Source organism: Mytilus galloprovincialis, chromosome 1, assembly GCF_965363235.1.
Source record: "Mytilus galloprovincialis chromosome 1, xbMytGall1.hap1.1, whole genome shotgun sequence".
Lineage (NCBI taxonomy): Eukaryota > Metazoa > Mollusca > Bivalvia > Mytilida > Mytilidae > Mytilus > Mytilus galloprovincialis.
In genome coordinates this window covers 64,577,522-64,599,467 of record NC_134838.1, presented here as the reverse complement: position 1 = coordinate 64,599,467, position 21,946 = coordinate 64,577,522, and the positions used below count along the sequence as shown (strand labels likewise).

The window sequence follows — 21,946 nt, the reverse complement described above, 5'->3', positions numbered from 1 at the left end:
TTAAGTTTAAAGGTTCTCTGTCAATTAAAAAAGTTGTTGTTATGTTATACGTTTTTTTTTTAGAAAAGGGAGAATGTTTGGTACCATTAAAACATTTAATCTGCTGCAATTGTTTGCACCTGTCCTTAATCAGGAATCTAATGTTCAGTGGTTGTCGTCTGTTTATGTAGTTCATAAGTGTTTCTTGTTTCTCGTTTTTTATATACATGTAGATTAGACCGTTGCTTTTTCACGTTTGAATTGTTTTACACTAGTACTTTTTGGGCCCCTATATAACTTGCCGTTCAGTGTGAGCCTAGGCTCCGTGTCCGTACCTTGATCTGAAATGGTTTACTTTTATACATTGTGACTTGGATGGAGAGTTGTCTCATTGGCAATCATACCACATCTGCCTATATCTATTAATTGTTCTTTGTCATTTATCAAAGCTTTGAGGTTATCTGTCATTTAAATTAGAAATATTTTTTTTTTATTCCTGTGTTAGATGTTTGAAAATGTATATTGATTTTATAACTGTTATTGTCCATTATTATTACATTAAAAGACAGACAGAGAAGTATTCAACAGCTGAACAGTTTTGTTGCATAAAGTGATACAAACTAATTAAGGTGACAACTTTTGCACTCAGCGGAATTGCAAACTTGTCCCGGAGACTGTTAATGGATTATAATAAAATCAATTAGCTTTATGGTTAAATGTTACAGAAAAAATAAATCAACACATACATATCAATCAGCACACTTTCAAGGGGGTCTCATTGGGGGGTTCCGATCCTGGATCCCGCTTACTGTTTTGTCAGATTCCCGTATCCCGCTTACACTATATACGTAAGCAATTCTACTTTTTTTTGTCATTTCCCGGGTCCCGCTAGACCTCATTTCCCGTTTTCACGACACAATAATTTGACTTTCACGTGTCACACTTACAAAAAATCGGCAACCCCGCGTCACGTTTAGACCCCAATGAGACCCACTTTCAACATCCAATGGTATTAGGGAAAATAAGTGTCAACAACACAGAAAAAGCATGACCTTGTGCAATGCCAAAATATAGCTGTAGACAGAACGTAGGTATTATTAATGTTCAGGTGTATAGCAATACAATTAAGTTCTGTTCAAATATGGAAAAAGGAGTAGTTCTGGTAAGGGCTGATTTTCGAACTTATATGGTTCGCTACTGACCCCTTACGGATTCATAGAGGGCTAGTAAAATCCATAGGGGTGACGCAGGGGGCCTGGATCCGTAGGGGGTCAGTAGTTAATCGTATAACGAATGTATCGCACGCTCGACTGCTGCGTTTTGTGGAAAAATAAACAATGAAACACAACTACATTAATAGATGACGTCACCAATAAGCGACATGAACCCCCTATGAAATTTACTAACCCCCTACGGTCTCATAGGGGGTCACCACGTGACGCCGTTAAACCCATCACAATGTGATAAATTACCAGCGGGGCGATAATTGTATTATATGAATTGAGTAAAGGTTTGTCAAGTATGTTTACATCCTTGACTTTTAATTTTTGAGCTCGGGCGTTCCTTAAACCACGGAAAGCACTTGGAAGGTTATTTATTTTACTAGGCGCGAAACTTCACACGCGTGTTGAAAATATGTTACTACCATAGTTTTGAATGCATGATGCATTTTTACACTTTGATTACATACACAAAGATAACGACATTGATAGCAGTCTTAATGAGTCAGGTTATCATTATATCATTTTTACTTTTTTATTACGACTTACGTAGCATACGACCTACGCTTAAAGATCATTCATTTTTTTCAATATTTAACAGTATCTAAAATGAATGAGAAGTTGGACTATATTACAGCAGGCCTTATGTGAAATAGTTTACTACGTACTCAAATGAGTAAGACCTTGATGATATGTCGCATCAGCCAGACTGTACCACATCTTTGCCAACATCCATGTGTACACTGGATCGGATGGTAGAAAGACCTGTTTAAAGAATAAGAACACAATCAAGAAATAATTTAAAATAAAAAATAACACCAGTATCGTGTATAAAAATGTTATATATCTGGATCAGAGTTAACAATGCCATTCAGTTAAATATACTATATATTTATTGAAAGTATAAAAACGTTTACTCAAGAACCACAAATATCTACATAGCGGGAATAATTTTTTTTTATATATTTCTGTGTCCTATTTCTATCAAAACAAAAGCCGCAATTTACATTAAACGATTTTCACAGCAGACATCATAGACCAGTCTCATATTTGTTGTAACAAATACGTAAAACTATGATCACAGATCATTATGTTGCAAATATGACGCTGGTTAATGGCATTTAGTCTTTATAAATGGTCAATTTTATCTTTACAACACCTGAAAAGTCTGAGCAATAAATTTAAAGTTATGTTCAGTCTTTCAGTAAATTATAAGACTTCTTCATTGCGGTAAATTTGGCCCTGTAATTATGATTTGCTAGTTGTCAATTCAGTATCGTCCAGTAGCTTTTATGAAAATACAATATGATATTGAAGCGTACATTTAAAATTCTAACTACTGAAAGGTCTGGACACATTAAACAAAGCACACTCAAATATAATCGATTTGTCTGTAAAAACCGAACCTACCACAGTTAGTTAATTAGGAAGTCTTTCAAGAGATGTCCGAATAAGTTTACCAGACGTGTGAAACTGAACAAAAATAACTGCCTAACCTCAAATTTGGATTTTCACTCTAAACAAACGAGTTTGCATTATATGAAGAAAAAAAGAAAATGTTTATATTCATCGATATAAATATCAAACAGGACTAGGAAAGATTTCCTATTAAAAGTCAGTCCGTTAATGACAACAAAAACAGAAAAATGTATAAAAAAAGAAGAAAACCCCTTAAGAGGTTTATATCTTCAGACAGTCAAATGAACATATATTTTTATGATATACTTAATTTTCAGAATGTTTTGGGAAATGAACACGAGAGTCAAGAGTCAATTTAAATCGATAGTCAACTGAATATAAACAGCAATGCGATCAAACGACAGACAAACACAAATTTAAACCAAACGTGAAAGACTGACCATTATAAACATTATGAATAAAGTACAAAGCAATCACAAAATAAGCTATGACAAGTTGTCGTGTTGTAAATGAAAAAAAGGATTAAGTTATATAATGAAAACAAGGATGGTATTGGGACAGTTCTGTCGTTATCCGCAGCATGTCGTTTTAATAAGTAGACATATACTGTTTATACGCTGTCGGAATGTTCGCACGTGTAAAAAATAATTTGAAAATTCACATATGGAATATTGAAGTCATGTTTGTTATAAAGTATGCTACCCAATAGATCCGTAAGTTATTTCTGGGTGAATGAGAATTTTACGAAGCAGACTGACTATTTCTGTAGTTTCCTTTCTTTAAATATAGTACGAAAGGACCAGTCGGTATAATAATCAAACTTCAAATTATTCATCAAAAGGACACAATCTATTTAGCAAAACATGAAGTAGTGAAAGGATAGTAATAGGGTTCATTTTATCGTCATCCTTTTTAGAGGAAAATAATAAGTTAATCCAATCGGCTAACTTCAGGTGACTCTGTTTTTCTTAATCTTGAGGTACGGTATTGACAGACATGTGACACATGTAAATAATCAACTTACTGGATTATTCGTTCCTTTTTCCTGAAATAACTGTATAGCTATCGGCATAAGATTGTCGGCATTGTTGAAATAAAACAAGGCAAAAGGGCAAGTTATCTACAAATAATATACAAAGAGATCAATAGAATACCAAATTATAGTACATATTAAAATCACAAAAATACTGAACTCCGAGGAAAATTCGATCGGAAAGTCCCTAATCACATGGCAAAATCAAATGACAAAAAACATCGAAAAGATTGGACAACTGTCATATTCCTGACTTGGTACAGGCATTTTCAAATGTAGAAAATGGTGAATTGAACCTGATTTTATTGCACTAAACCTCCCACTTGTATGACAGTCGCATCAAATTTAATATATTATATCCTGAATATCTATAAAATTCGTTCCTTCCATGGGCGGATGGTTTACATAATGTTGGTTTTCTAAGATTTTATCTAAAAAAAAAATACAACTTTTAAATATTTTGACAACGAACATTGTAAAGTTATAAATGAGAAAATGACAACATTAAGGGTCCTAATCCAATAAATCAAGAAATTATGTTACTCTGCATTTTCGGACTTTTTTTCTTTTATTTTTAGATTGATCGTTCCAGTTTACGATTAAATAACTTCCAGAGTACATATGTTTAATACTATTATATCTGAAATATATATCGTATATATATATTTTACGTTTTTCTGCACTTCAATACTAGTTAAATATATTCACCATTCTGAAAAGAAACTCCCGTCTTTATCTCTGAATTCATTTTCACAAATGAAATCAATAATATTACTGATGCAATTCAACAGTAAAACGCATCTTAGCAACAAAAAATATGCAGTGTCATGACTGGGGCTTTGTTCGATCATAGAGCTTTCATTATTTTTATATTATTACAAATAAACTCATAGATACCAAGATTAAAATTTAAAATTTACGCCAGACGCGCGTTTCGTCTACAAAAACTCATCAGTGACGCTCAAATGAATAACAAGATATCAATGTCGCTTACAACAATGTCCTCTGACTTTGCAGGGCATCCTTCTAAAATTGCCAAGTCAATAATGAACAGTCTTTTATCAGCCATGGCTTGAGCTATAGTCTTGCCTTCCAAAAATGGTTTAACCATTTCTTCAGTAACTCCAAACCTATAAAAATGTCAACAAATTTAAATCACACTTTACTTAATATTTTTTTTATTGTTTTTTGTTTTTTACTTTATGATACAAATTTGGGTGTTTAAATCGCGTGTTTCTAACAAGATTGTATCACCCTTCAATTTAAACGTTATAGAGCAAACCTCTTGGAAGCTACCATATAACAAGAACATTGAGAAAATCTTTTTAATTTGTAATACGAACTCATTGTTGGTATATTCATCCCATTTCAACTGATACCCTTTCAACTGATCCCCTTTCAACTGATACCCTTTCAACTGATCCACTTTCAACTGATCCCCTATCAACTGATACCCTTTCAACTGATACCCTTTTAACTGATCCCCTTTCAACTGATCCCCTTTCAACTAATCCTCTTTCAACTGAAAACATCAAGACAATGATAAATTGGCTCTATAGAAAAACAAATATCTTAGCAACATGAAGAAGATAATAATAACTTCTTTATGAATTCTGCAATCAGCAACAGATCTTTCACAATATTATTTAAATTTAATTTGATTATCGCAATTTTGTGTATTTTTCCTTTGATTTTATTTTGTGAAAATTTTTCATATCATTCTACTCGCTTGAGATGGAAAATTATCGGTAGAAACTAAGGAACCATGTGGCGTTGCTAATGAAATTGACATGAAATTGACAACGTCGTTATAGTTAAAATAGCCATAAACAGATTATCATTGGTCATCTCAACTCGACTGCTTTTCTCGCTTTCGCCGTGAGCAAATTAATCTCGTTGAGATAACCAACGATAATCTATAATTATCACACAATTCTATAATTCTTAAAATATGTGTAGAGATATACTTTTCTGGGATTGCTGTACATAGGGTGATGAGAGAAGAATTCAAACTAGCAAGTCTCTGCCTCCCAAAATCTGCATCATCATTAAAATATTCTGAACCCTGTAAACAGAGAAAATAATACGGATTATTGCGGAAAATGTTAAATCTTCTTTGATAAAAATTGTTACCATTTATACCGATTTATAGTACACCCCTGGAAATTTATAAAGTGTTACTTTCATTATGCAATATTTATCAGGGGCTGCCTTGGCCGTTTGTTAGGAATAATGCTCTTCAAATTCGTACTTTATTTGACCTTTTTTAACATTTATGATTTGAGCTTCACTGACGAGTCTTTTGTAGACGAAACGCGCGTCTTGCGTTAATATTAAATTGTATTCCTGGTATCTATGATGAGTAAATTGGTACTTGATTTTAATATTATTGTTCGATCCATTTAACCATAATCTCATCTACGTGACAAAGTCGATTTTATATTAACGTTAATTGAATATTTTCTAGTATTTATAATGGTAATGTAACATTGTGTAGTGATAATACTTGAGAAGTGTAAAATTCTGAAGTGATTTACAGTAAGTAGTCCTATCAAAGCAAAAGAGGGGCGAAAGATACATGTACCAAAGGGTCAGTCAACCACATAGATACAATTCAGTGTTAAAAAATAAAAAAAGTATAAAAAGTTCAAATAAGATATTCATATGCAGACGTTTCAATTGTATCGACTCATGCATGTTATTTATGCCCCACCTACGATAGTACGGACAGTCAAACTCATAGATACAGTTCAGTGTTCAAAAGAAAAAAAAAACCAACAAGTTCAAATAAGATATTCATATGCAGAAGTTTCAACTTTTTCGACTCATGTTATTTATGCCCCACCCACGATAATAGAGGGGCATTATGGTATCTTGTATATGAGTCAGTTGATTGGATCGTTGGTCTGTTCGTCCGTCTGTCCCGCTTTAGGTTAAAGTTTTTGGTCAAGATAGTATTTAGTGAAGTTGAAGTCCAATCTACTTGAAACTTGTGGTGCATTTATTTCTGACACAAACAATGCAAACGTCTTAGCGCGCACATGTTTTGATCATTTGTTTCTTACATAGTTACGTTTGCAAACTTTGACAAACTATGCACTCGCTAAAAATGCGTCTACAGTTTGTCGGTCACCGTTTGTTAGAACAAACGCTTCATTTGTGTCTAGCTTCACTTTGATTAAGCATTGTATTTGTTTCTACTTATGTAAAAAATGTCTGTTTACCAACAACATGTGCATGCATTATTGAGAGTTTAAACAAGGTCAGTAAACACTGATTAAACAATGTATTTGTTTCTACTTTTGTAGCGTTTAGAAAACAACAAGAAACGCCACTCAACGTTAACAAAATTTTGGTTAGAAAGAAATGCACCCTTAGTACACATGTTCCTTATATGATTTTTCTAATTTTAATGTCAAGTTAGGTAGAATTTTCACCCAATTTCCCGGTCCACTGAACATAGAAAATGATTGTAGGGCATCCATGCACTATGGACGAATTATTGTTGTATAATTAATTGTGATAGTACTATTGTGAAAAAAAACTTTATTTGAATTTTTAGGATAGACTGCTAACTGGTGTTTTAAGAGGGTAAAAAGTAAAATCACAAAAACACAAAACTCCGAGGAGAATTCAATCGGAAAATCCCTAATCGAAAAGGAATGGACAATAAATGTCATATTCCTGACTTGGTACAGGCATTTTCAAATGTAGAAAATGGTGGATTGAACGATTTATAGCGTTAATCCTCTCACTTGTACGACAGTCTCATCAAATTCCGTTATATTTACAACGATGCATGAACAAAACAGACATACTAAATAAAATAGTCAAACTAAGGGTACAGCAGTCATCACAATGTTACAACTTTAAAAGAAACAATTTTACTAAAACGCACAAAAGCATCTATCAATGATAAATGGTAAATGATACATGTTTTATTAAGATGTTACAAAATGTACCTGTGGAACTCCAAAGACTGGCGTATACACAGTCTTGACGTCATCTACATCCTTCCAATCGTAGCCACTGGCCATAACTAATTTCTTACTTTCTTCTTTATATTTTTGTGTCTTCATTCCAATGTTGAACTGTTGAAGAATACATATCATATCATCTAGCACAGCATTTGTTTTAAAATTTAATGAATTTACTTTGGTTTTTGTGTTTATCATTCTATCAAAACAAATCATTCTATTAAAGATAGAAAATCAATAATTTTGGCCCTGTCAGAAAGAACATACAAGAAAGAAGTACATGTTTTGTACACAAAATAGGGTTGACTATGTCAATTAGTAAAACATTTGGATACATTTGGTATCAATAAGTATTGAAAGCTTGGGAACATAGATGATAATAAGACCCTTGTTGAATGTTTATTTGGAATAATAAAAAAAATATGAAATCATAAAAGTAGGGTACAATTGCCCTGTTGTGCAGATTGGAAAGACCTGTTTTTTGTTTTTGCAATTCTAAACTTCAGAGACACAGTGCACTCTAATTTGTTTATTTTTTCAGCATTCGTCAGGATAATGTAAATATAGTGTTAACATGAGAAAATAGCCATTAATGCTGGAAATTACAAAATTAAATATAAAAAGTAATTAGACTATTAGTTAGCGGTTGTATTTCGAAGACATTTCTGCAACTCAAATGCAACTATGAATAAATATTTCTGTTTCCAACACAAGGACATGTAAAAAAGAAGATCTGGAATGATTACCAATGAGACAACTGTCCACAAGAGACCAAAATGACACAGACATTAACAACTATAGGTCATCGTACGGCCTTCAACAATGAGCAAAGTCCATACCGCATAGTCAGCTATAAAAGGCCCCGATAAGACAATGTAAAACAATTCAAACGAGAAAACTAACGGCCTTTTTATATAAAACAAGAATGTGTTCAAAGTACACGGATGGCCCACTTGCACTATACTTTTTCATGTCCCATGAACCGTGAAATTGGGTAAATATTATTTGGCATCAAAATAAGGAAGATTATACTATACAGAACATGTGTACTAAGTTTCAATTTGATTGGACTTCAATTTCATCAAAAACTACCTTGACCAAAAACTTTAACCTGAAACTCCCACTTTCATTTTCTATTTTAAATGGACCATGAAATTGGGGTCAAAAGTCTAATTTGGCATTAAAATTAGAAAGATCATATCATAAGCAACAAGTGTACTAAGTGTCAAGTTGATTGAACTTCAGCTTCATCAAAAACTACCTTGACCAAAAAACTTTAACCTGAAACTCCCACTTTCATTTTCTATGTTCAGTGGACCGTGAAATGTGGGTCAAAAGTCTAATTTGGCTATAAAATTAGAAAGATCATTATCATAAGCAACAAGTGTACTAAGTTTCAAGTTGATTGGACTTCAGCTTCATCAAAAACTACCTTGACCAAAAACTTTAACCTGAAGCGGGACGAACGAACAACAAACGAACGGACGGACGAAAGGAGCCTCAGACCAGAAAACATAATGCCCCTCTACTATCTTAAGTGGGCATAAAAAATAACGAAAAACAAATATGTAACACATAAACAAACGACAACCACTGAATTACAGGCTCCTGCCTTGGGACAGGCACATACTTAAATAATGGTCTATAAAGATATAACGTAAAAATCCAACAACATGTTAAAACAACAACACTCACATAATACCTATAGGAAAAGCAATGAGAAAAAAAAAGCTCCCTTTATAAATAATTTACATCTATCTTTATACATAGCATATACCTTTGTACAAATATTTTAATGTAGATGTAATTATCATTTATCTTTATATTGATACATCACACCATATATATGCATTTGAATAAAGTATTCATTGTCCCTTCATTCAATCTGTATTTTTTTTTCTCACAAGATTTAACCAGTTTCAATTTTATAGTACTTCAACCCGTTCTTTTGTTATGTTAATTTCTGTTATATTAAATTTCTGGTCTTTTAGTTTGTTAGCTTGAAATTGTTTGTAAATATTTTTTTTCTACCTTTATTTTTTTTTCTTTTTTCAATATACAGATAAATGATAATTACATGTACATTAAAATATTTGTACAACGATATATGCTATGTATAAAGATAGATGTAAATTATTTATAAAGGGAGCTTTTTTTTTTTTGCTTTTCCCCCAAGAAATGAGACTGTAAATATCGTGGCCTATTAGTTGCTTCCGTTGGCAACTTATGGTTGATGTAACACTGTACTAACAGGTGATTATTAATAAAATATGTTTCAAATTTGAAAAAAAAAACACAAACAAACAAAACACACAAAAAAACTACAAAACATCACAGCTTTGTTAAAAAAGTTATTTTGAATAAAGAAACTGAACGTGACGAAAATGGTCAATTTACCTCTCTCAGAATGAGCCTATTCAGAATCTAATGCATTCTGGGTAATATTTTCAAAAATGTGCACCAAAACGTGATTGGTTTAAAACTTTCTAAATAATTGAAATTCAAGCCATGACGTAACGTTATTTTCATTTTAGTGTACAAACAATGAGATTACCCATAGTCCTTTAGATTCTGAAAAGGCGAACTACTTACCTGGAGTTGTTTCTTTATCGGCTGACATAATGAATTGGAAATAATAATATTTTCCAGAAATTCTTTTATTCTTAATTTTTATAATCATATACTCACTTTATAATCGAACGAAAAACGTTCATCATCTGGTAACTCTTTAACCTGCAAAATGCATCAAATATTATTTTAATACAATAAATAATTCTTGTTTATGTTGGGGCCATATAGAAACAAGCATAGAAAATGTAAATAAAGTGATTAAAATTATTAAAAATAGTATATATGAAAAAGTTATTTAAGGAATGACTGTAATATTTTTTCTATGAAAAAATAACATAAAAAAATTGGTGCACACTGAATAACGCGCGTGACGGGTTATTTAACAGTGTGCACCACATTTTTCATGTTATTTCGAATAGACAGAAAAAATATTACAGTCATTTCTTATAGTTTAATTCTAAATTCCATTTAAAACCGTAGAAAACCATGAAAAAAACGTTGATGACGTCACGGTCACATGACTAAATTATGTCTATGGGCTGATAACAAAATAACGTCAGCCAATTAGAGGACGCGTTACATCCAAAATTAAATTATTTATTTTTAAAAAGCACATAGTTTTACCAAGGTTGTGCAGAAGTTTTCCGAATATCATTAAGTTTAAAGATTTGTTTCATACTCGGTAGTAATAGGAGTATCAAACTCTACAAAAACCTATACTTGTTAGTATGTTATATTGAATCATTGATCAGTTGTTTTCCTGTAACTCATCAAAACGTATAGGGGTAAATTCAGTAAAAAATCTTCCATTGACTTTAATGCTAATCTATGTATGGAATTAAATTTATACCTGATTTACCTTTAGAAATTGGAATCTTTCATATAACATTCATGAAAGTACAAATGTAGCCCTAGGCTATCTTTTGCACTAATAAAAACATCGGCTCATTCGGCATTTTTGGGCATTCGGATGTCCTTGTTTACAAACAATGTAGATTCGCACTGAATTCCTATACTGACCCCCATTACTTTTCAACCCTGTAGTAAAACAAATTAGTACATTCAGCATTTATTTTTTATTTTTTTTCAACTCTAGTTTTGATCCATCTGCCAAAAAATATTTATTACAAACATTATCTACCAATCAGAAGAGCATATGACTTCAGTGTTATACAGAAAGCTCTCCCTGATGACGTATATTTATTTACCGAATTTACCCCTAAAGTAAGCACGATATGGAGACGTTCATTTGATGTTCTGAAATAGTTGTGTTTAAAATCGAATAATATAAAAAGATAAGCCAGCCTAGAAAATGGCGAAAAACATCCTGACCCAGCCTTAGTTACTCATAATATCACATTATCGTCCCCCCAACTAAATTGACTTGAATAAGTTTAATTTGTTCTATATTTAAAATAACGTTATTACATAAAATTGTGTTTGAGTGTTTAGTAATAAATCTTGAAGATATTACAATATTTAAGTACATGTTGTATGAATAGCATTTGAAAAGATGGTAAAATTCACAACCTGCAGTAAATTGTTATGTAGCTCTGCTATGACGAAATGCGATATACTAAATATTAAAAATTGATACGGCAAATTTAATCTGACAAATTTTATATAAATTTATTTCACACTAGGACCGTTCCCAAAAAGACTTTCCTAATGCTTGCATAATTCACAGTATCATGGCTCAATGTGTGCCCTTACCGATTCTAGCAAAAGCATGGCTTGAATTTCTTAACAAATCACACAACTTTATGAACGCCAAAAAAAAAAAAAAAAACCTCAACTTAATATAAAAAAACAACGCAATTTCATACAAATTTTGTCAAAATTTTACGTAATTATAAAACAAACCTACGAAAGCCGAGAAGGATCATTCATAATTCAGAATTCAAAACTCGCAAATCAAGAAAGATAATCCTGTTTTATTGCAGTACTGTTGCAATCCAAAAACAACAAATATTGTCTTATTGATCTCTAAAATATACCGTAGATTAATAATATAATTATGCACAGACAAACATTATAACACTTTTCAAAGGTCAAAGGATATGTGCCGACATTATGTCAGACAAGTGAAACATTTCTTGTTATCACTTTTACTCGGGGGTGGGGGAGAGAGATATCGAGTGTCACTTCAATCCTTATTCGAATGTTTTTTCCTTTTTTTCTTTTTATGAGAATCTTGAGAATCTTTCGTTATATAAAATAAGACGATGAGGTATGATTGCCAATGAGACAACGCTCCACAAGAGACCAAAATGAATCAGAAATTAACAACTATAGGTCACCGAACGGCCTTCATCAATGAGTAAAACCCATATCACATAGTCAGCTATAAAAGGCCCCGAAATGACAAATGTAAAACAATTCAGACGAATAAACAAATTTGATATACAGCAAAAAACGACAACCACCGAATTACAGGCTCCTGACTTGGGACAGACACATACAGAATGTGCACCATCCTCATTTATACAACACAAAAAATATGTCGTGTACTTTTCGTTGTAGTGAATGAGAATTATTGTCAGGTGTAAAATTAGAGAATAGGCAGGCGAAGAATGGAGATCATAGTGTTGTTTTTTTTTATCCACACAGGGAACACATTGAGAGTTTTATGCTGTAAAAAATTAAGCATTTGGCATTGTGTCCGAAAAGACAAATTTAATTTCATTGTAGAGGATGCTTACATTGTTTTGACATACTATATTTGATTGTAATATAAAATTTCAACTGTTTTTTAAAATGATTATTTATCAATTTATTTCTGTTATTTCTTTAACCCGAAACCGTCTTTAAAACTGGTGAAAATGTTTTGCAATGTTCCTGGATATCAATTTTACCCAGGGTTTTCGGATTTTTCATTGCTGTCAGTGGGAAATCTAGTGTCAAAATATTACCTTCCAAGTAAACACTGAAAACGTGATCTTTCAAATTGAATGTAGGTTCTGTTTTAACAAAGACACTATAAGTTAAAAATTCACAAGAAAACTTTCTGGTAGAAACAAATTCAATAAAAAAGATTTGCCCTAGAAAACAACATTTCCAAATAAAGTTATCATTTCCCCCCTAAAATAGCAATTAAACGACGAGTACAACAGGCTACAGAAATATTGTGTATAATAAAGATAAAAAAAGAAGCTTTGTGTCGAATTAGGTGAAAATACTTCTATGCGAATAAATTCCTGGAGTACCAGCTTTAATTTATGTTTTTGCCGGCTGAATACCTCTCTGGAACATGCTAATTAAAAGTCATGTGAATATATATGTTCAAACTCTTTTAGGTCATTTTTTAGTAGCAATAAACAAAAAAACTATGTCAATTGGACATGCTTTGATACTATATATGCCCTTGAATTTTTACTAGATAACATTTTTGTTCGCTTTGGGAATTCCGTATATCGTCAGATTATCGGAATTCCAATGGGGACTAACTGTGCACCACTTATTGCGGACCTGTTTTTGTATTGCTATGAGTTACAATTTATGACAAAAATAAGCAAAGACCCATCGAAACAACATCTGATAAACAAATTTAATAATACTTTTAGATATTTGGATGATATTTTGGCTCTCAGTAATGACGACTTCAGTATGTATATTAAAGAAATTTATCCTGCTGAACTTACTTTAAATAAAGCTAATACTAACAATGACCACTGTCCTTTCCTCGATCTTGATATCTATATCACTAATGGAAAGCTGAATACTCAAATTTATGATAAAAGAGATGATTTTTCATTTCCTATCGTTAATTATCCATTTTTAGATGGTGACGTTCCCTTGTCACCATCTTACGGTGTTTATATATCTGAACTTGTACGTGTATGTAACAATGTTTTAGATTTTAACGAGAGAAATTTATGTATTACTGAAAAATTATTACATCAGGGTTTTCGATATCACAAACTAGTCAAAACATTTACTAAATTTTATCTTCGGTATAAGGACAGCATTCGTAAATATAGCTCAACATGCAGACTTCTTATACGTTCAGGTATTTCACATCCAATTTTTTATGGAAATATTCTTTATAAAGCACAAAGGTGTCAGTATTCACCTCAAAAACTAACAAAACCTTTGCATAGACTTATTAAGAAGGGATATAGTTACGATACTGTTGTCAGGTCATTAAAGATTGCATATTTTGGCGTTAATATTGATTCACTTATAGGGTCTTTGCATCGGAACTAAACACATTTATTCAAAAACCAGTTGTTGGCATGACACGGGTTATGTTCTATTCATATATGTTATGATGGTATGATACTAAACCCCTAACGAGAAGGATTGTGCCTGATGTTCATATGATGAAAGCATAATCTTTCAGTCAGTTTAATTGAAGTCTGGAGCTGGCATGTCAGTTAACTGCTAGTAGTCTGTTGTTATTTATGTATTATTGTCATTTTGTTTATTTCTTTGGTTACATCTTCTGACATCAGACTCGGACTTCTCTTGGACTGAATTTTAATGTGCGTATTGTTATGCGTTTACTTTTCTACATTGGCTAGAGGTATAGGGGGAGGGTTGAGATCTCACAAACATGTTTAACCCCGCCGCATTTTTGCGCCTGTCCCAAGTCAGGAGCCTCTGGCCTTTGTTAGTCTTTTATTATTTTAATTTTAGTTTCTTGTGTACAATTTGGAAATTAGTATGGCGTTCATTATCAATGAACTAGTATATATTTGTTTAGGGGCCAGCTGAAGGACTGGTTCAGTGGTACTGATGTCATTTGAAGCAGTCCTCTTTTTCTTATAATTACATCAGGGTATTATATGATTTGCTATGTGGTATGGGGTTTGCTCATTGTTGAAGTGGTAATAAGCATTGTATGTAACTTTCATAACATTTGGTTGAGGCAAATAAAGTAAGAGCGCGTAGACGACACATTTAACATTTTTTCCATTTATAAATGGGCTTGAACGGTGAAAGTGATGCAAGCCAAATTTAAACTTCATCTCAGTTTGGTGGTAATTAGCAATGTGTACAAGTTTCATAGCATTTGTTTGAGGCAAAATAAAGTTAAATTGCGGAAACGTCCAAGTTGTAAATTTTCCCATGAATACGTACGGACGTACAGACAGACAAGCGTTAAAACTTTTATTTATTGAAGGAACTAATTTATAATATACAAAATTATTGTATTTATTGGCTCTTAGTAATGTTCAATAGCGTATTAGAATAAAATTTCAAAGAATTAAATTTCAAAGAATTAAATTTCAAAGAATTTACTTCAATATAAATTTTACCTCTCAATTCGAGGGAGAAAATATTGGAAATGTAATGTCTAATATTTCCGAGGATATATTAATTTGTTTTGTATCATATTGCCAGTCAGTGTTAGGTTTGAAATATTCAACTATCAAGTTATATCTTGCTGGAATACGTCATTTTTCTATTGCCAATTGTAGTGTCAATCCTTTAGTAGATAATGTAGGTAAGCCTTTGCTACGGTTACAAAATATTCTAAATGGTATAAAGAAATCTGAAAACAAAAGTGTGCGACTAAAACTACCGATTACTTATAGTGTGCTTCAACAGATTTACCAACATTTACAGAAAAGTATTTTTGACCCGCATTTAGATTTTACTATGTTAACTGCAGCTGTTATAGGTTTTTTCGGTTTCCTGCGTTGTTCTGAATTTACATGCAAACAGTCATTCGATCAAGCTTTGAATTTAACTATGGATGATGTAGTATTTGTAACTGATTGTCAAGTTAATTTACGTTTGAAGGCATCCAAAACCGACATTTTTCGTCATGGAGTAATCATTAAACTATTTAAAACTAATAAAAATATTTGTCCATATGTACAGTTGTCAAAATACGTAACATCCAGAAATATGAACGGTGCAACAGATAATGATCCGCTATTGGTTGACAGTAGTAATTTAGCTTTACGCAGATCGTTATTTATAGACAAATTGAAAACAATTCTATCACACTTAGGTTTAAATGCCGATAAATATAGTGGACATTCTTTCCGAATAGGAGCAGCGACAACTTGTAGTTCTAATGGTATCCAAGATCATATGATTCAAACTTTAGGACGTTGGAAATCTGACTGTTACAGTCGTTATATAAGAACATCTGAAGTTGACATTCGTCAAGCTCTGTTGAAAATGTGTAAATAATTACGATTCAAGCATTTTATTAGTGATTCATTATAATCATTTTTGATGTATTTTAGTAGACTAATCGATTTCTGCTTATTTTTGTAAAGTTTGCTCTAATTAGTCGAAAACATGTAAATAAGTAACAATATTCAATTTGGCACAACCACTCTCTCGGAATAATTTTGGGGATACTCAATGCGTTACAAGGGCAGCATGTGTAGCATTTCGTTTGGGCAATGTAATAATGAATTTCATCCATTCTTTACTTGTCACAAAATTATTACCTGAGTTCTCAGGCAGCCCTGAATAAAATGGATAACTAGGCAGCCCTCTCGTCGGGTGAACGAATCATTTGTTTGTCCATTTGACAGTTCTTTTGGATACATGTTTTAGTGTGCAAATGGTTTTTTCACTCGAGGTTATCCGTCTCAGGTTGCAAAGTGAGCCAATACCCTCTAAGCATGGGCTGGGTCAGCGCTCAACATGCAGGTATTAAAATTAATTAAAATAAACTAAAAGAGTGGGTATACTTGAGTTACCTATGTTTGACATGGGATGGGCCAGCACTCAACATGTCACTCGTAGAGAGGTATTTTGAAGTAACATATTGTTCTTTGAATTATGCTTCGAGCTCTTGTAAATACTCTCTTTTAAAAAGCTCGCTTTGCTATTAGGTTCACATTGTTTGAGGTTTCATTCAATACTCTACGAGTTATGTTTCTGTTTGATGTATACTAAAGTGGCTCGTGACTTTCTCCTTAAAGTATATGGTCAAAGTTATTTGAAGTCACGGTACCACATCTACACTCTGTCGTCAAGTGCAAGTGCCGCGATAGATGCTCGAATAATGTGAATTTAATTGAGATATGTATTATTTTTATTTTTTAAATACATATCAATTGCTAGCATGTTGCCCGTAACGCCAATTTTATATTTTTGTATTATATTATATTATGTTTTTTAGTTCTTTTGTATATATTATAACTTGAATACAAGTCTGTGTAATTATATATAATAAATATTAGTCATTCTTAATTGATTTGATTACTTTAACTTAGGTGGCAATTTGCTATACTTCATCAGTCGTTGTAAGTCTGTATCTATGACAGATCTAATCTGTACCGTTACACACATTTAAATCTTAAACAGCTGGAGAAAGTTCATCGCTCGTTCAAATCTTTATCAATAGAAACACGGCTCATAAATTCAATATAAATAATTCTCAGCTCTATTTTAGAACATGTGATTTAAACTTGTTGAAACGAAGTTAGTTTGAAATTTGTCAAAGTTAGCTTTAAGAATTCCTTTTTTTAAATTTGTCTTTTGATTTAGATTTATCATGCATGTCTCTAAACAAAGTATGCGACGCGTAACAGTTTAAAAGTCTTGATATTCTCATATATGCATTTGATACGGTGTATTTATTATGGATATATTTCAGACTTCATTTATGAAAGAAAATCTATAGAGCAGAGCATTTTGTTTTTATTGGCAGCTCTATTTTAGAATATGTAATTTAAACTTGTTAAAATGAAGTTAGTTTAAAATTTGTCAAAGTAAGCTTTAAGAGTTCCTTCTTTTAATTAAGGTTTATTATGCATGTCTCTATACATAGTAAGCGACGCGTAACATTATAAGTAGGTGTTCTCTTATATGCATTTGATACGGTGCATTTAATTTGTTATGGATATATTTCAGACTCCTTTTATGAAATAAAATATATAGAGCAGAGAATTTTTATTTTTTTTTTTTGTGTATCAATTTAAAATGTAGATTCAAATATTTTTCACTTCAAACGATAAAGTAAAACTTCTTCAAAACTTATATATAATGTATAGTTCGGCGTCCGCAAAAAAGAAGCCAAGGAAAGTGTTTATCTCTTCTTCACAAATACGTATTTCATTGAATCTCGATATTTATCATGTTTATAATTTTTCTAACAATGACGTTCTACCTCCATAAGCCTGGAAATGTCATGGCGGGTGATAATTTTAATATATAAATATAGGTACCATATATTTGTTCATATTATATAAAAATGGGTACATTGTTTTAGACATACATAGTACACCCCTACCAAAAAAAAATCAAAGTTAACCCCTCCACCCAGATTTAAATTGATAATTCCAAGATTAAAGTTGGAAATTGCAAGATTGAAGTTGATAATTCCAAGATAAAAGTCGACAATTTGAAAAAAAATAAATAAAAAGGATGACCCTAATACGCTTTTGTAATAAATGGAATTACATAAATAAATGCCAAAAGTATCATTTTTCGTCAATCATAGACCGTAACTCCCAAATAACATAAAGAAAAATCGTCAAAAACTTAACACGAATTATTGTTGATATAACAACAAAAAATTATCAGAATTTGATAAACGATACACAAAATCTGTCTTTTGTATATACATATTTTAAAATAACTAGATTCTTCCGTTAGAAAACTAGGTTATTATAAGAAATTTGTTGTTGTTTGCTTAACCTCCAGTGGTAAATATTTCATGCATATTTAAAATTTACGAAAAAGCGATGATTTCAATTTTTCCATTGTGAACGTTCCATTTCAGTGAAGCGACTTTCCAGCTACATGTAGTAGTATAGGGCACGGGTTTCCTTTCCTATTTTCTTGATAGAGGGTTGCTACTTGCAAGGACGCTGTGTTACCAAGGGTTTCAAATGGTAAAGTTGGATGTATCCCTATGAAGGTTTAACAGATCCTTTGCCTTGTTTCAATGGGTTCGTGTTCTTAACAAACTTTCTAAAATAGATTTCAGTATGATATTAAAGTGTAAAGTGCGATCTTTTTTGGCTTTCGTAAGCGCGGGGAATCATGATAGATTAATGTAGGATTTTTTATTTTTGAATTTTGAATTTTAAATTTTGAATTTTGAATTTTGAATTTTGAATGATCCTTCTCGGCTTTCGTAAAAACCCACTCTATGATGGACATTCTTACAAACAAATGTAACCACATTCATAATTATGATGAAAGTAAAGCTATCTGTTGCCTTTGGATACAAATCATTTCATGTTGGTTATAGCGACGTCCTTTGATGACTTTGTTTACAAAAGCTTGTAAAATCTGTAATTTATATTCAGTGTTGTACAAAGTTACAAAACTCTGCTCGGTCATTTTTTTTTAACTGCAAAATTAATGATTAAATTCTGAAATCTAATGTTTTTTGCGGTTCGTTCCGTCCAGTTCAGACGTTCAAGTTTGACAATTGACTAGGTTAATCCTGACCATGGCAGCCATTTTTGTGTAAATCGGGTGTCTTTTTACTACATGTATTTCTGGTCTTTACATTGGAACTATTTATCACAAAACTTCCTCATTTCAAGGAATAAGAATGAATTGCAAAGTACAATTAAATTCATTCATGGGCGTGTCACTCCGAAAATACTAGTTGCCCATTCACTAATCCTTTGTTAGTACAACTTTGTCAAAAACAAGGACGGTCAAAAATTATTGTTATTTTTCGGTTGTATAAAAGGCGGTCGCTCGATATTGCAAAAATATTTCATTCTTAAACATTTTAAAGAAATATAAAATGACTATGCATACAAATATTTGCAAAAAGCGTTAAAATCGTTTATCTTGCACGCACAGTTATGTCCCTGTTTTTCATTATTCAGTATTTTCATTTTTTCAAACTAGACAAAGAAAACTTCGAGCAACCAAACATTTTAACGAGTAATTAAAAAATCTTTCTTTCTGATTCCGACTGGATATCCGATGGGCCTACATTAACAATCAGTTTTCGTCTTCGTTTAATAATATCAAGTCATTTGATATGATCTTAAACTTGTTTTTTTAATTTTTTTAATGCATAATCGTTTCAGTGTTCTCATATTTGAGAGGCAATTATTTGAAGAAAAGAAAAAATAATGGCATATAGCTTTTTTAACAACACATCTGCATTTCATCTTATTAATCGGGTGTGGTAAGTTTCAACTTACTATACATCTATGTTTTGTATCGCATTACAGTGAAACCTGAATAAACCAAATCCTGTATAAACCGAAAACCTGTATAAAGGTATAGAACCACTAATTCAGGCCCGGTCGAAAAGAACATACAAGAAAGTAGTACATATTTTAAACAAAGTAGTTCCTACGCATAGCTGTAGCTTTGTCAATAGCGGGTATATTTGGTTAATTGTGGTATCAAATGAAAGCTTGTGGACTTGGAATCACTGTACAAACCTTGTTGAAAGATTTATGTTAATAATAAAGAAGTATATGGAATTTTATAGAAGGGCACATTTGACCGGTTGTTCAGATCAGACGTTCCTGTTTTTGTACTACATGTATCAAACTTCAGGGAACCAGTACGCCCTAATATGCAATTAAAGGTACAGTATGTTGATTTTTGCAGCACAAGTCAGGATAAGGTACAGTTTTGACATGAAATAACTGCCACTTTATTTGAACTTACGACAAAGTAGCCATAAATTCTTGAAATTGCAGAATTTAACATAGAAAGCAATGGGGCTATGAATTAGTGGTTTTATACCTAAACCAAACATGTTCGTAAGTACCATCATATCAAATAAAGTGCGTTGTGAACCTGATAAAACCGGACATCGGCCAAAACCGAACAAAATCTTAAGTCCTGAAGAGGTTCGGTTTAAACAGGTTCCACTGTAATATCTAAAATAGAATAAGAAAACAAAAAGACACGTACCTGGGCAGGTAGTCCTAGCACTTTCACTTGTAACTGATAGTCTTTCTGTATAGTCTGTAATTCAAGCATTCTCATATCTTTAAAAGGATCATCTTGTGGTAGACAAGTGTCGATGTGTTTGAAAAAGTAATGATTGTCTTCTTTGATCCACTTCATCGCAGGGAATATAGACGTGATACCAGTTTCCACATTGGTAACCTCAATCCAATCTAAATACCAGTTGCTGAGTAAACCATTATTGTCTCGCCATAGCTCGATTCTTTGAACTTCGGGTATGTTGATATCAGAATCAACTGAATACGTATCAATGCTGCCTCTTTCAAAATCATTTTTAAAGAAAGTATCAAGGTTCTGCTCGCTTGTTTTAGTACCTTTTCCATGCAGTATTACATAAACATTGGCATCGGTCCCTGCTCCTTTTTTATCTCCAGTTTTTACGGATATTTTATAAGACACCATACTGACAGGACTTTCAGTCTACAAGACGTTTACCTGTTGATTTTTAAAATGTACATCATGCGTGTATTAAATAAACAGACAACAAGCAGAACCGATTTTAATTTTAAAGTTTAAATGTAATTTTATGATAATAGACGTTCATAACAAAATCTGTTTCTGTTGTTCTATTATGTAAACCTTCGTGAATTATTGTAACTCGATCGTAGAGCTGGGTAATAATCTTGAATTGAAAATCTTAAGATATTTGTTTTAATGCACCCTGTAAACACGCATGCTAGTCATATTAAAATCGTTTATTATGAAATCTTATGTACATCTGGATTTTGCATGGTGGTATTGAACCTGCGGTAACACGCATTGTATTCTTGATCAAATTCAAAAACAAGTAAAATAAATATTCATGCAAGTGAACATTTATCTGGCCACAAAACTAAATAAATAGCATGCAAAATTATAAAACAGCTTTTGAA

General features: G+C 32.0%; 1 protein-coding gene across 1 annotated transcript in view; it reads right to left on the bottom strand.

The window, feature by feature from the left end:
- LOC143081472 (allene oxide synthase-lipoxygenase protein-like) overlaps positions 1-21,528 on the bottom strand; it is a 36,115-nt gene extending 14,587 nt beyond the window's left edge. The window contains exons 1-7 of the mRNA XM_076257361.1: positions 21,018-21,528; positions 10,317-10,361; positions 7,614-7,742; positions 5,619-5,716; positions 4,646-4,781; positions 3,643-3,738; positions 1,868-1,964 (exon numbers count right to left, since the gene is read on the bottom strand). Of these exons, the coding sequence (XP_076113476.1) occupies positions 1,868-1,964; positions 3,643-3,738; positions 4,646-4,781; positions 5,619-5,716; positions 7,614-7,742; positions 10,317-10,361; positions 21,018-21,476 (1,060 nt within the window). The 5' untranslated portion in view covers positions 21,477-21,528. The remainder of the gene's footprint in view (positions 1-1,867; positions 1,965-3,642; positions 3,739-4,645; positions 4,782-5,618; positions 5,717-7,613; positions 7,743-10,316; positions 10,362-21,017) is intronic.
- Positions 21,529-21,946: the final 418 nt, after the last annotated feature.